This window comes from Spodoptera frugiperda, chromosome 19 (assembly GCF_023101765.2).
Source record: "Spodoptera frugiperda isolate SF20-4 chromosome 19, AGI-APGP_CSIRO_Sfru_2.0, whole genome shotgun sequence".
NCBI classification, from domain to species: Eukaryota; Metazoa; Arthropoda; class Insecta; order Lepidoptera; family Noctuidae; genus Spodoptera; species Spodoptera frugiperda.
In genome coordinates this window covers 3,120,700-3,135,927 of record NC_064230.1, presented here as the reverse complement: position 1 = coordinate 3,135,927, position 15,228 = coordinate 3,120,700, and the positions used below count along the sequence as shown (strand labels likewise).

The 15,228-nt window shown below is 35.1% G+C and overlaps 2 protein-coding genes across 3 annotated transcripts in view; one reads left to right on the top strand and one right to left on the bottom strand.

Moving 5' to 3' along the window:
• Positions 1-407: 407 nt before the first annotated feature.
• Positions 408-3,643, bottom strand: LOC118281264 (juvenile hormone esterase). Its single transcript, XM_035601852.2, has 3 exons — positions 3,205-3,643; positions 1,329-2,611; positions 408-883 (listed from the first exon to the last, which is right to left on the bottom strand). Exons 1-3 carry the CDS (start codon positions 3,385-3,387, stop codon positions 724-726), a joined length of 1,626 nt encoding a protein of 541 aa, XP_035457745.2. The 5' UTR covers positions 3,388-3,643; the 3' UTR covers positions 408-723.
• A 2,023-nt stretch (positions 3,644-5,666) lies between these two features.
• Positions 5,667-15,228, top strand: part of LOC118281190 (zinc finger protein 880) — a 218,039-nt gene continuing 208,477 nt past the window's right edge. The window contains exon 1 of one of the 2 annotated variants that reach the window (XR_007706359.1): positions 5,667-8,180. Coding sequence is in view for 1 of the 2 variants with exons in the window: in XM_050700979.1 (XP_050556936.1) it covers positions 5,950-6,501 (552 nt within the window). In the remaining variant the exon portion in view is untranslated. Of the gene's footprint in view, positions 10,505-15,228 lie in introns of those variants that run through there. The other variant, XM_050700979.1, reaches the window with a different exon arrangement.

Sequence of the window (15,228 nt, the reverse complement as noted above, 5' to 3'; positions counted from 1 at the left end):
GAAGTCAGGGATACATTCACATACGTTGCCAGGTTTATTTCGTTCAATGAAACGGAACTGCTTTAAAACTGCTTAACTCAAAGAGAGTTTCTTTGGTACTGCTCCTAAACTTTATAATAAAATACCTGACAAGATTAAATCTATGCTTGTAAATATGTAAATTTAAAAAGTACCTTCAGAGGCTGTTACTTGAAATATGTTACAACAGCTGCTACAGTGTGGATGAATTGTTAAATGATAATCTAATAATAATTAAATAATGAATTTTGTATTTTTTATTTAAATTTTGACTGTTGTTTTCAACTTTGACACTGGCAGAATAGTCAACAACTTTGTATTGGAGACTTGGTTGCGATCAAGAAAAATTAAAAAAAAAACTTTGACATTGTTAATTTTTATTTTAATGTACATTTTAATGCTGACATTTTTTCTTTGGCTTAATGCCTTTATTTTGTACGCCTCAAATGGAAAAACATTAGTACTCATGTTTTACAAAAATAAATATCTTATTTTATCTTAATTATTATGTTATCCGCTTACTCACGTAACTGTTTGACGAGGAACTCGACTGACGAGGAATATGAGCCTCTAGCATGGCTTGAAACTAGTCGCGTTCCTCATCAAACAGTTACGTGAGTAAGCCGATAGCATAATAATAATTAATTTAATATGTCTCACGAAAGTGACAATAAAATTATCTTATCTAAAACTGCAGCTCGATTACTAATTAATTTCACGTCCAAACGCATCAAAAGCGTCTCGCCATAAGGAAGCGCCATACTCGTTCAGTGGTCTCGTATATCCTGCATCCGGGATGGAGATTTTGATTATTTTGGGGTATGGCAACCATATGTCTTCCTCCGGGACGTCGGGCGTCGGGTGTCTGCAAACAAGTAACGCGGTTTGTAAGTATAGGGCGACGAACGAGAGACGGATCACCTGATGGTAAGCAATCGCTGGAGATACATAACTAGAGGAGTTACAAGTGAATTGCTGGACTTTAAGGGATTGGGAAATAACCTTACTAAGCTCCGGTAACCTCACTCAGCCGCCCATAGACACCCGCAACACTAGAGGAATTACAAGTGCGTTGCGACGTTGTTAAGGCTTTTTTATGACTTCTCCCGCCTTGGGCGAGACAAAAGGGAGTGTCAGACTCTTACTGACTAATAAACACCCTGTTCATACTCCTGCTCTTCGAGCCGGAGCCCCGGTAACCTGCTAGGTTGTCCGCAGCTCCGGATCGGGTATTAGCCCTACTGGACCCCATCTGTGGTGGTCTGATGGCACTTTGAGAGGATATACATAAAAAATAAAGAAAATCTTACCCACGCTTGGCGAAAGTCGTCCATAAACCGACCATAAAAGCCACAATGGTTGCATCATCTTTATCCATATATAAGGCTGGCTTCTCTATATCAAACACATAGAACATATCGTCCAGATTCGTAGTCGACGGCAGCCCACTCGTGCCAGTCAATAATGTACCTAAATTCCTTTTCCCTTTATGTTCGAAAATGTAATGAAACACACCGACATTAGAATTGTTTTTATAGATCTCCATTAAGAACGTCATTGGCCCAAGGAATAAAAAATCCGTGTTAAATTGGATAAGGCTCCCCGTAGCAGCTTGCTCAGTATCTACATTTGGGAAGTATATCTTCATTAAATCACCTCTGTACTGGCCAATTAACGAGGCAGGTACTTTCAAGTTCCTTTGATCAAGTACTGAATAATCACCGTTCAGCAATCTGTTTGTTTGGCTCGTAAATGTGTAATAATCGAGTACAGTAATTACTCCCTCCACCGAGTTTATTCCGAACAAGGCGGGAACGGGATAGAAGTTCTTTGTTAACATGAGATTCAATGGAGTGTCAGTTAAAAATGGCTCATCGTCCAAAAACTGCTCAACTGATGGCAGGAATGTGGACTTGGCATTCATCTGGTGGCTTATGGCTTCTTCCAATTTATTGATTGAGACGTTCATGTATAAGGCTGTTAGCTTTTCAGGGTCCACAGAGTTTAAGCCTAACGCTTTAGCTACTTGCGAGGCCGTGGCTAAGGGAAATGGATCAAACGATTTCGCACTGAACAAAGTACCACTGGACGAAATTATTCTATGGAACAATCCTCTGCACGATTTCGATAGAGTTAAATATACAGCCGCCATCCCACCACTGCCTTGCCCCACGACCGTGACAAGTCTATCGTTTCCTCCAAAATTACGTATATTTTTCTGTACCCATCTTAAAGCCGCTCTTATATCCTTTAGCCCAGCATTGCCGGGCGCTTCTTTAGTGCCTAAATTTAAAAATCCGAAGGCATTTAGTCTATAATTCACAGTGACTACTATAACTTCTTGGGGCATAATGAATTTGGGTCCGTAAAAAGTGGGGGAGCTGCTCCCGACGCCAAAATCTCCCCCGTGGAGAAATACCATCACTGGCACTAATGGGCTGTTGAGCCATATAGGGACGTAGACGTTTAGTATGAGACAGTCCTCGTTTTCACTGGCTTTCGCAAATATGTCCTGTGCTTGGAATTGGGGGCAGAAGACTAACCGGTCTTCGGCTTTAAATACCCCCTTGTGCTGCGGGGGCTCTTCTGGGGCCTGCGTTAAGAGATATTTACAAAGAATTAGGTTTTATTTTTACTGCAGTACCCTTAGTACGAGTTTGCTTCACGTTGAACGAAAACGAAACGAGAGTTGTGTTTGAAGATTACAATAGTGAAGGAATTTCGTACCCCGGACCAGTTTATTCAATTTGAGAACATAAAGAAGTTAAATTAATATTGACTCTAATCTGCATAAAGTGGTTTACAAATACGCACAGTGCGCTGCTATCAATTGTTTTCACTGACGAAGCGACAGAGACAGGGAAAGAGATAGCTCTTTCATAACAAACCCACGCATAGAATTTTTGTATGAAAAAAAACTCATAATCAATCATTTATATTCACTATTGTAATCTTCAAACACAACACTACCTCCCATTAAAGCCGAGGCAGATAATTTTAGAACACTTTATATAGTTTTGACTACATTTACAAGATAAGTTTAATTACATAAAAGTAATATTTAATCATAGATTTCATTAGAAATACGATAAGCGATGATGCATTTCTTATCTCACTGAGAGTGAATGTTAGCAATTCAATATTATTATGATAATTCAAAGAAAAATATAAAAAATAAACACTCACCGTAAATCTACTTTTGGTAACGGCATATCTGATTCCACAAAATTCATAATATGTTTTGACAGAAGCTAAATACCCTTCGATTTGGCCCTGTTCCGTCTCAACTATCATCGTTTTCATTTTTTGACAAATAACTTGTCTTAAATCGATAAATAAAACTAAAATAAATAATAGGCTGAATGCCATATTTCCTTCGCCCTTCAATAAATATCTTAGAACTATAAATAAGAATCCAATATGGCCGCTTTTATACCAAACAGCTGATCTTGCATAATTTTGTTTTGCAATTAAATCATTATTTCTTTATAATTTTGATAACGGTGTCTTTGTTATGTCTAAATAAATATTTGAAATGTTATATTTTAGGATCGGCAAAACGCGAACTGTTCGTTCATTGAACATCTTGCAATGCATCTACTTAAACTGCTCAGTCATAATATATTTATGACTTGATTTGATTTGAAAATAGGCATGGCGGAGTTATTAATTCGTTCCAACTAGCTATTCCCGCGCGGTTTTACCCGCTCTGCTAGGCTCCTTCGTGATGTTTTATAGCCCTATTACCTTCCTCAATAAATGGACTATCCAACACTAATATTTTTTTTATAATCAGACCAGAAGTGCCGAAAATTAGCGCGTTCAAAAAACTCTTCAGCTTGATGAAGAGTTTAAGACTAGCGGACCCCGCAAACTTCTGTTCTTAAACATTTTGTTTTCACGTTTCAAACCTTCCTTGGACTTTTGCAAATAATTCACCCAAAATTAGCTAAATCGGTCCAACCGTTCTCGAGTTTTAGCGAGACTAACGAACAGCAATTATTATTGATTTTTATATACCTATAGAGAAGTTTAATAAAGTTAGGGATACATTCAAACACGTTTCCAGTGATTGTTCGGTATCTTTAGCAACAATGTCCCATTAATTGCCACAGATGGAGCCCAGTAGGGCTGATGCCTAATCCGGAGCTGCGGACTACCTAGCGGGTTTACCGGCGCTCCGGCTTGAAAAGCAGGAGTAGAAACGGGGTGGTTTTTAATCAGTAAGAGTCTGACACTCCCTCTCGCCTTGCCCTGGTGAGAGAAGTCATTGGATGATTTTCCACGTATAAAACGTACATATTTAGAAGTGACGTCACGCGATATTTCAAATAAAGATATCTCGTAAGTGCGTGTGTGTGTCTAATGTTTTAAAATAATCTACAAGACGGACATTAAAATAAAAATTAGTCATCTACCCTATTGGAGATTTTACGAAAACGACCTGCTGAATTCCAACATTATAGTGTGAAATAACTTGGCATCTAACTTCCTATATGTACCTAACTTTAAGTACGTGACGAAATTACAAAATATTTACTGATTACGATACATTGCACATAGATTTTAATCAATTGTTTATAATTTTGTTATCAACCTATTGTATTTAATCTAGATAAATTATGAAATTATATACCTACCTAATTAATTTTATTCAATAATTCAAAGGGTGAATAGATGTTAGCACATTTTTCCAACTAGGTATTTACCCCTCGAATTCTATTCATACCGATTTACAATACAAGCTTTTTTGAGGGCAGAAAGTCATCCAATGACTTCTCCCGTCTTGAGCGAGGCGAGAGGGAGTGTCAGACTCTTACTGACTAAAAACCACCCCAGAAACTATCGAACAGCCAATCGTAGAGATAATCGCGGATAAACATGCACGGTACATACATAAGTTCAGTCAGTTTATAAATTTACGAAAATGTGGACGTAAAATATTACAATTTATCTCATGTTTACAATCCTACGAAAGTTTGTATACTTCCTAGTAAGTACATTGATAAACTTACGAATCTTGTTATTTTCCGGTGACACATTACAAGTCAAACTAAGAATTTATTTCTGTTTGAAGTCAGTTGAAAATATTCCCTTCCCTGCCTTATTTTTTAGGGTATAAACAGCTTTTGCTAGGATCATTATGTTTTTAGTAGCATTAATTAAAATTATGTATAGTACCTACCTAAGTACCTAACCACTGCTTAATACTTAACATACTACTTAGCTCAAAAATAATATCTAAGTACTTAGCTAGTAAAACAATTTAAAATTTCGCGCGTATTTTCATATAGTTTGCATTTAACTATTATCCTATTAGTTTCTAGCCTTCTTTGTTATAGTATAATCTCTGTACTTCCATTATTAGTTAGTAAATAATAACGCAATTTATTTAGCTAACATTCATAATAATTAATTTGTTTGGCTCACATGACTTGAAAGAATTTTGTGCATTCAAAAACTTGTCATGTCAAATTCCTTTAATTGTTTCGTTAATTATTGACTTTTGTTTCGAAAAAATCTTCATACTGTTATCATTTATCTCTTACAAATAATAATTTAAATATTATAAGATATTAAGATTCGGAAAATATTTGTTTTATTTTAAACTTTTTCAAACACGACAAAGTGAAAGTTATCCGTAATAAAGTTTCCAAACGCACACCAAACTTACGTTTTGACGTACGAAATTGTGGTTACATCGAATTTAGCAAAAATAATACATAAAAATACTCAATTATTTATTTGTGTTGCGTAATTTATAACAGAAACAATAAACGAAGGTATAAAATACCTAAATCTAGTGTAATATCAACTGCAGTGAAATAGACTGGACATTGAATCAAGTGACTGCCTACGTGTTGAGTTTACTAAATTCTATTAAAAAATCATCGTAAAGATTATGAAAGCTTGTTAAATATCGGCTTAGTTATGAATAAGAAACTAGTGAGGACCGGCCCAAGGATCAGGATCACCAGACCTGCGTTAAAATCAAGAAAATCTGACGATCCAGTCGGAGTTTTCGATGATCGAAAATACATCTATTCCTGTCAGTATTGCCGTCTGAAATTCACTCAAAATAGTCAATATTTCCGCCACATGACTTCGAACCACGAGATACAGCAGAAAGCAGCGACGTTTGAGTGCAATGACTGTCAGATAATCTTCAATAAGAAAAGTAATTTGGATCTTCATTGTCAAACGCATCATCAAATTAAGAGTAAGTCCAAATGCGAAAGTTGCGCGATTACATTCAAGTCGAGGTACTGTTTACGTCGACATCTTAAATTGAAACAGCTATTACAAGAAAATTCATGCTTTAAATGTCAGAAAAAGTTTACAAGTAAGGAGGGTTTAGCCAAACATGTGCAGAATAAACATACGTTTAAGAATGTTACGTTTCAATGTGAACTATGTTCTTTAAAGTTTAAAGCTGAAGAATCATTGCGGAGTCATTTAGCTCGCATCCATAAATTGTTATGATTTTTTAGGAAATTTTTCGTAGTTTAAGCCTCTTTTTTTTCTAATTCTAGTTATAGTTTAGATAATTTTGTACACTATGGTACGTTTTTAGGATTATATATGATTAATCGGATAAGGATTTTCAATCTTAACAGTTAACCCATTGAGTGTATTATGAGCCAACATCACTATCATCAGTTATGACATCTATTTGCTTCATGTTCATAGTAATAGACTGTCATGGGGTAGGCTATTGATGATGATTACACATTAAAAAAAAGTATACTACTAATGTTTTTGCTAAAAAGTTAGCCCTTTTTTATGAGGGCAAAAATCATCCAATGTTCTCCTTCTCTCGCCTCCGACAGGCTGGAGCCCTACTGGGCCGCATCTGATATGTTCTAATTGACCATACACACACATCACACATCAACAGCATATAAGTGGCCACTGCTGACCAAAGACCTCTTCTCATTCAGGGAAGGTTTGAGAATTAATCACCATGTTTGCACAATGCGGGTTGGCGATTTCAAACTTATAATGAGAAATTATAAGCCCAGGTTTTCAATGGTGTCTAAATAATTTTAGAAAATACATATAATTCAGAAAAGGGCACATTGGTACTTGCCATTGGTAGGTGCCGTTCAACCTGCACTTTTATGCATAAGAAACCACCGGGCCTCCACAACATTATTTATATTACATTTTCTTTAAAATAAATTATAGTATCAATTTTTCTGATAAGAAATTAGCCCTAAATAACCTAATAGACCATACAACTGTCACAAAATATTACAATTTGTACTTTAAGTACTGCCTGCCTTTTGTCCTAAACTGACTAAAAAGGTGTAATGTTATAAGGTTGAGAATCCTATCAAATATAATTTTGTAAATAACTTTCGTATAAGACAAATCATGTTGTAATTTTGTATAATTTATAAAGCACCTACTACTTAAAACAAGATCAATATGAAATGTTTACAAATTAACTATACAAGTAGAGAACTATGTGTGTTTGAGGGTGCTTTTCCACCAGAGATGTGCTATGCTACATTGCTGTGGATGCGTTTGGCTTCCACCAATCATATTCACACATAGCTTAGCACTGGTGGAAACGGACTCAGCTAAGCTATGTTTTTTATATCGAAAGATGCATGCTATGGATGCATCTTACTCACACAGCTTCATAGCTTAGTATCAGTGGAAACAGCATAGCTACATAACACATTTCTGGTGGAAAAGCACCCTGATGCCATGGTGTGCGGTCACACTCCCATCCTCTCTCTCGCTCTATAAGGGTCAATAGAAGCTTCTCCTCAAGATTATGGAGTTGCTACTCTTGCCCCCAGTAACCAGTTTATCATAGTCTCGCTTTCATAGATTTAACAGCCAGTTACCTAATACCTTCTCAGTTGGTTTATAAACATTTCACATTGATCTTTGGCTAAGAATAATTAATTAGTTCTCCCACTTTAAGACTTATAATTGGCTTCCTAAGCTCTTAATAATTATTGGCTACTAGATACATTAAGTACCTATTTGACTGCTAGCAAATCTTCCGCTGACAAATAAATGATAATTTCATTTTTGCAAATAGGTTACAATGTAACTCTATTACACGTCAATCTCTTAAATAACTAGATGAGGCCGGCATTTCCTATCGGACTACTCTGAGAAGAAATGCCAAAACAAACTCAGAGGTCATAGTCTCTTTTCCAGTTCCCATATATTGTGCATAATTTAAATTACTTGCTTGTTAAATTACTTCTGACAACAACAACATCTCACAAGTTTGTAATGGCCCTACTATAGGTAAATTCTTGTATTAGAGATTACTTCAGTTGCTTACCTTACAGTTGATTGGATTTCGTCACAAAAGATAGATATTTGAAGTGTGAAAGAGACAAACAAACAAACAGTTTTTGTAATTTATTTTTAATACAATACAGATATGTGTGCAAGGGATTGTCCCACAGGAAACCAAATAGTGCCTTTTATACTGATATATCTAATATAAACAATATTTTTTTAAGAACATAATAATTAATAACTAACATAACTCAGGGTTCGAAGGATATATATTATTATGATAATTATCCGATATATATCTAATGATTGTATTACTTAACTTTCGTGAGACATACTAAATATTACTTGTGATTTATGTGTTAGAGAGGTTCTTTCATTGATTAAGTTTTATTAGGGGTTTAACTATAAAATAGTAACATGATGTTTATCATTTTAATATCATTATTGAATATCATTTTAAAACTTGATATATATATCACAAATATTTTGGTAATTATAATAATTATCGGATATTTTCAAACCCTGAAGTTACTGGTGAAATACGGGTATATTTAAGTGTACCTATATCGCAATAAGCAATGAGAGGCGTGATGTCATGTTAATATGAATTCTGTTTATTATTTTTGACGATCCCTTGCACAAATCAGATAAATTATAATGTATAATATGTGATGTAAGCTAAAGAAGTATGTAAGGAGCGTAGTAAGTGGCGCTCTGTAGTTTCTGTATACCATCAGATGTATGAATGTGATGGAAGCTAAAGAAATAATTAAAAATTAATTATTTTTAACATCACATAAAACTAAAAATATAACTAAAGAGCTAATATTGTAATAAGTAATAACTTCATAACTTTTTTATAGTTTTTTTTTTGTATTTGTGAATATTTTTCTTATTAACTTAAAACTTAAAATTAACATTTTTGATAAATATTAATTTATTTCTTTATTATGTAATGTACTTAAGTTATTATTAAGTTGCAAAGATTAAGCGAGATTGTGAGATTTTTGGTGAATTATCATCATATCAGCAGCCTAGTTTTTGCCTTTATACTAAAGTGTCCACTGTCCAAAGGCCTCTTCTCGCACGGAGAATGTTTGAGCCTAAAGGTAAGCGTCCACAGACCCGCATCGTACGCATCGCACGCATTTCGTATGACTTCATCAGTACGCATCGCATGTAGGCATTGCCGATGATGCGGTCCGTACGATGCGGATCAGTGGACGCAGTTGTATGAGTTTCTATACAAGACAAACTAAAATCCGTTGCGTACGATGCGTACGATGCGGGCCTGTGGACGCGTACCTTTAATCAAATCGCTTGCTTAATGCAGGTTGGCGATTTCAAACAAAATATGTAAATATTTAAGCATTAATATAAATACAGTTTTTAATTCGAGTTAATTTAAATTTTAAAGGTGTAAATTTAAATTAACTCGAATTAAAAACTGTATTTATTTTAATTCTTTAATACCTGATTATTCGTCACATTATAGATTTAATTTTTTTCTAGTTACCTTTTTTATATTAACTAATAATTTTATATTAATGCTTAAATATTTTGCTCAGACGTAATGGTTACTTAACCTGGGTCCATAGTCATTGTTTTCGATACAAAATCGTTACTAATGAATAGTTTAAGTAATCATTAAATGTCTCTGAGTGCTGTAGTAAAGCATAGTTCATTTATGGTGTATCCAGTTATTATTACTTAAAACAATTATCCAATTTTGTATCTTCATATTTAATAGAAAAAAATTTAAATTAACATTGAAATGATACGCATTTTGTGTCTATGTGATTTTTTTAACAAACAATCCAATTGTTTTTTTTTGTATTTTTTTTATATAATATATGTTGGCTAAAACATACTATCTATCATGGAGTATAAAAGAAAGACTACCTTTTATACTTTTGGTCTATAAGTACTTAGTAATCTTATTAATAAGTTTCAAATTTAAAATAAAGTGTACCTACACTTATCAGGTACAAGACCGAAAGCTACAACAGCGCCCTCTAACTTAGAAATAAAGTTCTCGAAAATAGATCTTTTTCTTTTATATTCCATGATTTTTGTATCGATCGGATCATTCTGTATGTATCCAATTGTGTAAAAAGCGTTAAGATTATGTTTAAAATAAAACCTGATTACTGAGATTGTAACTTAAATTATGTAATATACATACTTAATAAATAAATTATTGTTAAGTATACAATATTTTGAAGTTTTCTTTTTTTATTATATTTCATTGTTTCTGCCTCGTTGGTCAAGTGGTCGCAAGTGCGACTGCTGAACAAGGGGTCTCGGGTTCAATTGCCGGGTCGGGCAAAGTGTTACGAACATTGGGACCACAGAAATAAATCTGATGGGGTCGTAGGTATCCTTTTTTTGTGCATATTATATGGCAAAAAACGTTGCCCCACATTAGGATTTTCTCCTGTGTCGTGTGTGCGTTTACAAACATACAAGTTCACATGCACATGACACCCAGACCGGAAACAACAATTTGTGGATCACACAAAGAGTTGCTCCGTGCGGGAATCCAACCCGCTACCCGTTGCACGGCAACCAGTTGCCCAGCCACCGCACCAACCGTGCAGTCAAATCTTGGTTCTTGGTTAGATCTTGGGTCTGAAAACATAATATTTGGTTTTGTAAGTAATACCTAATTAGTTTTTTTTATAAGGATCTCCTGATGGTAAGCTATTTGCGCCACCCATAGACACCCAAAACACCAGAGGAGTCACATTATTAGCACAAAACAATCTGGAGTATGACACACTAATACTCAAAAATAGATGTTTATGCATTCTGTTGGTTCGTAGCAGTACGCTTTAGGGTTCGATTCCTAGGTCACATATTCATGCGCGTCGCTAGATATATACAAGACAAGTATATAGTACAAGACTAGTCCTAAACTTTTTTTGATGGGGGAAAATCCAATGACTTCTCCCACCTGGGGCGAGGCGAAAGGGAGAGTCTCTTATTGACTAAAAACCTACTCCTGCCTTTCAAGCCGGAGCTCTGTTAAACCCGCTAGGTAGTCCGTAGCTCCGGATCAAGAAACAGCACTACTGGTCCCCACCTGTGGTGGTCTTATGACTCATTGAGGTGCCGTTCGCATGGCTGCCAGTCCTTTGAAGCTAGCTTTTTTTATAATAAAAAATTTACAAGTAACCATTTGTTAAGATATTAAAAATTTTATACATGGGTCCCTTCGCCACTCTGTCAGTCAATCAGCAATATCTTTACCATCTTTATCCACTTAGGTAGCTCCTCTACTTAAATCAAAAATTTTAGCTAGGACCGTTAGATAAGTATTTAAGATATTAGACTATTCGTTCCTATACAAATCTTTTAACACATTCAGTGCCACCACGCCTAGAGTCCACGTAAATTTAGTTCCAGACCCGTAGAGTCACACCCTCTATGCAATTCTTTAGATTAGGGTATCTTTAGTCTTCAGTATTATTTTAAGCAGAAAATACACCATGCATTTTGGAAAGAAAGAGCAAAAACATTGAACTCTGGGCGAGTCTACAGCACTGTAATAAAATTTACATGGATTCTCCAGGCGAGCGGCTCTGAATGTGTTAAAGAATAAATAAATAGCAATTTCTCATCTCTTCTAACTCTGCGTTGGCGCGTCTACCACATCAGGCAGCGTCACCACTTCACCACACCAGGGCGGTGCGGCGGGCGGAGCGCGGGCGCGGGGGGTGAAGAGGCAGTGGTTGCTGATCGCTACCTACCACCACGCGCGAGTCGCCGTAGTGAGCCTTACCATCACCTTACCCTTGCCTTGTTGTAATAAATAGGAGTAGTTGATTTTAGAAATTCTCATTTATAGAATAGCTTAGGTAAGTATAGGTATTCTAGCACGTGCTATCGGTCTGGGACTCTGTTTAGGGTAGACAGGTTGCTTATGGGCAGACGTGCTCCATCGTAGGCCGCATCATCACTTACCATCAGGTGAGATAGCAGCCCAACGTCGACCTATTAAATGTAAAATGTAAAAAAAGACAGAAGTAGACTGGTTCATCAGTGAATAAAAGGCGATATAGTGTTCATTATTTTATTTATTTTTTGTACCTAAAGTAACAAATGTAATCAATTTTGTAACACTACATAGGTAATTAATTTTATAAAGCATTACCAATATGTGCGCCCGAGATATATATCTCACCATCAATTTACATATTAGGACCCCAAATTGTGTTGTAGTACGGTGTACATACATAGAAAAAAATACCGGCCGAATTTAGAACCTCCTCCTTTTTAGGAAGTCGGTTAAAAATACATCAAAATTGTGTTAGCTACTACTATTGTTTAACGATACAACCCCTATGGTTGTATCGTTAAACAATAGTATTTTACTTAACATTTGGTACAAGCAGTGTTGCAGGTTCAATTCCCGGCTGTAACAATTTTGTATGTAGGTACTACATGTTGTTTGGGTGATTAGTAGGTAGTAGTAGGAGACTTAATTATAATAACAAAACACTAAATATTATTAAATAAATATAGAACTAAAGTAAATAGGCAGATCAATTAACTTAACAATCTAATAAAAATACCTAAATTAATAAAATTATTAATCACAGAAAAAATAGGAAACAATTTTACTGCCACACTCCGTCATTTAATGATTCCTTAGTAATGATTTTGTTCCGAAAACAATCGCTACAGTCTGGATTAAGTAACCATTAAATGACTGAGTATGGTGGTTAATTTAATATTTTTTATATTAGAAATTGAACATAAAGTCTTAATACATATATCCTTTAAGGATATTTCATATTAAGAAAACTAATACTTTAATAGTTTTTGCCATATTATGTCATGGAATTATCAAATGTTTAGCTTAGTAACCTATGGAGTTTCTTGCTTGTTCTTCTTCATAGGAAACTTCACTCAAAAAATTTAGTTGTTTTAAACAAACTCAATAATTATAATCAGATTCAGTGCAGTTTCATAATACACAAATTAAAAGTAAGTATAAACTCCTTTGTCCTCACATTGCTTTAACCATGAAGCAAATACAAAGAGGAGATGTCATAACTAGATTTCCCTTTAACATAATGCGTGACACTTTACGGGGAGCGCGGGACGTTACAAACCACGCCCCTCTCTATTTCCCATCTAGCGATCCCATACTACAAACACGTTGCCAATTGTCCACATTTTAATGTGCCACTTTCTGAGCGCTTATAACCTATCTACACCTGTTTACTTATAATATCATTGTACAGGGCCTTGTTTTGTGTCACAGTGTACAATCACATTATGGCATCTCCTCTTTGTTCTTGCTTCATGGTATTAACATTCTAAAATTGTGATTTGTGATAGTTTGTTTCACTATAAAATATACAAAACCTTGTGATGTTGACATGCTTATTTGTTCATCTAAATAGCTTTTTTGTATAGTGGAGAATTATTATTTCCTAGTACAGTTAACAAATATTAACAAATCTACACAAAGAACTATGTTCAATTGCTTACTCATATAACTATTTGACAAGGTGCCTCAACCAGTTTCAAGCCACACTAGGGACCCATAATCTTTAAACAACTAATGGCATGTGGTGATCAAATAGTTATGTGAATAAGCCTCAAAATTTAAATATTGATACTGGAAATATGAAATAATGTAAGGGACAAAACCCAGGCTTTCAGGAGAGCTAAAATAAGTGTTTTTATTTGCAAATCTGACTGTAACTTCTGAAAAATTAGTTTATGTAAAAAAGTGTCTACAGCAAAGTTTCTTACAGTTCCTTATTTTATTCATTTAAAATGTCATATATGGTGAGTTTTTTGAAAAGTTAGTCTAGATCTACTAAAACTATGTGTTGTAAGGGAAATTGTTTTTTGAGATATTGAAATATTAAATATAGTTGATAGTGAAAAAATTTTTATCTAAAACTCTGATTGGACCAATTGTCCCTTACATTATTTCACATGTCCAGTATTGACATAGTTAATTTAAGTAGTACAAAAATCTACACAATATCAGCAGAACTAACTAGCTTGCCATTCAACAAACCCATTTTGTGTTTCTCACGAACATGTCTAACAACATGATCCTTTCTCTTATAGGACTGTCGACATATCGGGCACTCTACCATTTGCTTCATATGTTGCGATTTCACATGCCTCAGCATGTGATCTCGACGTTTAAAGGTCGTTTGACAATGTGGGCAGAGGTGACGATCAGTAGCAAGATGTGTAAATTCATGTTTCTCTAAATTTTCGAGCGTAGTACACTCGAAAGCACATTCCCGGCATTTGAAAACCTCTGCTGTAGTTGAATGTTTTCTTTTAATGTGTTTCAGTAATATATCTTGTCTTTTACAGTCTTTCCTGCACACAGGGCAAACGCAGTACTTAGGGCTGTTGTGTAAACTTTGGATATGTCGTTTCAAGTGATCCTGGCGCCGAAATGTAGCGTCGCATTGGTTGCAGGAAAGAACTTTCTTTTTCCCATGTAATTCAATGTTATGGTGCTCAAATTCAACGTTATCGACGAATGGAAGGTCGCAAAGAGAGCAAAATAGTGAGAATTCTTCTGAGATTCTGTGTTTAAGTAAATCCCGCTGATTCGCAGGGTTAGCTACAGCATAAGGGTTCACACCGCTTACTACTGTTGGCGGGTTTCCCGCTATTGGAGTTCCGTAGTATTGAGTTTTATCTTCATTCATTGTGTATTTGTTTTTGTTATTCGCGAAATGATAACATGAAAACTTCGCACGCCCCAATGCGTGCGCCGCGCCGCACAAGATTTGATAGAACACTATTTGTTTGTTTCTTGTCTCTTTCACTCTAATACGTTTCGTATATAGCTATCTTTATTCTATGCTTTATATACCAATGTATGGAACGCAACGCTAATCAATCAATGAAGTAATGACATTGACAGTAGTAAGTTCAATGTTGCCATCA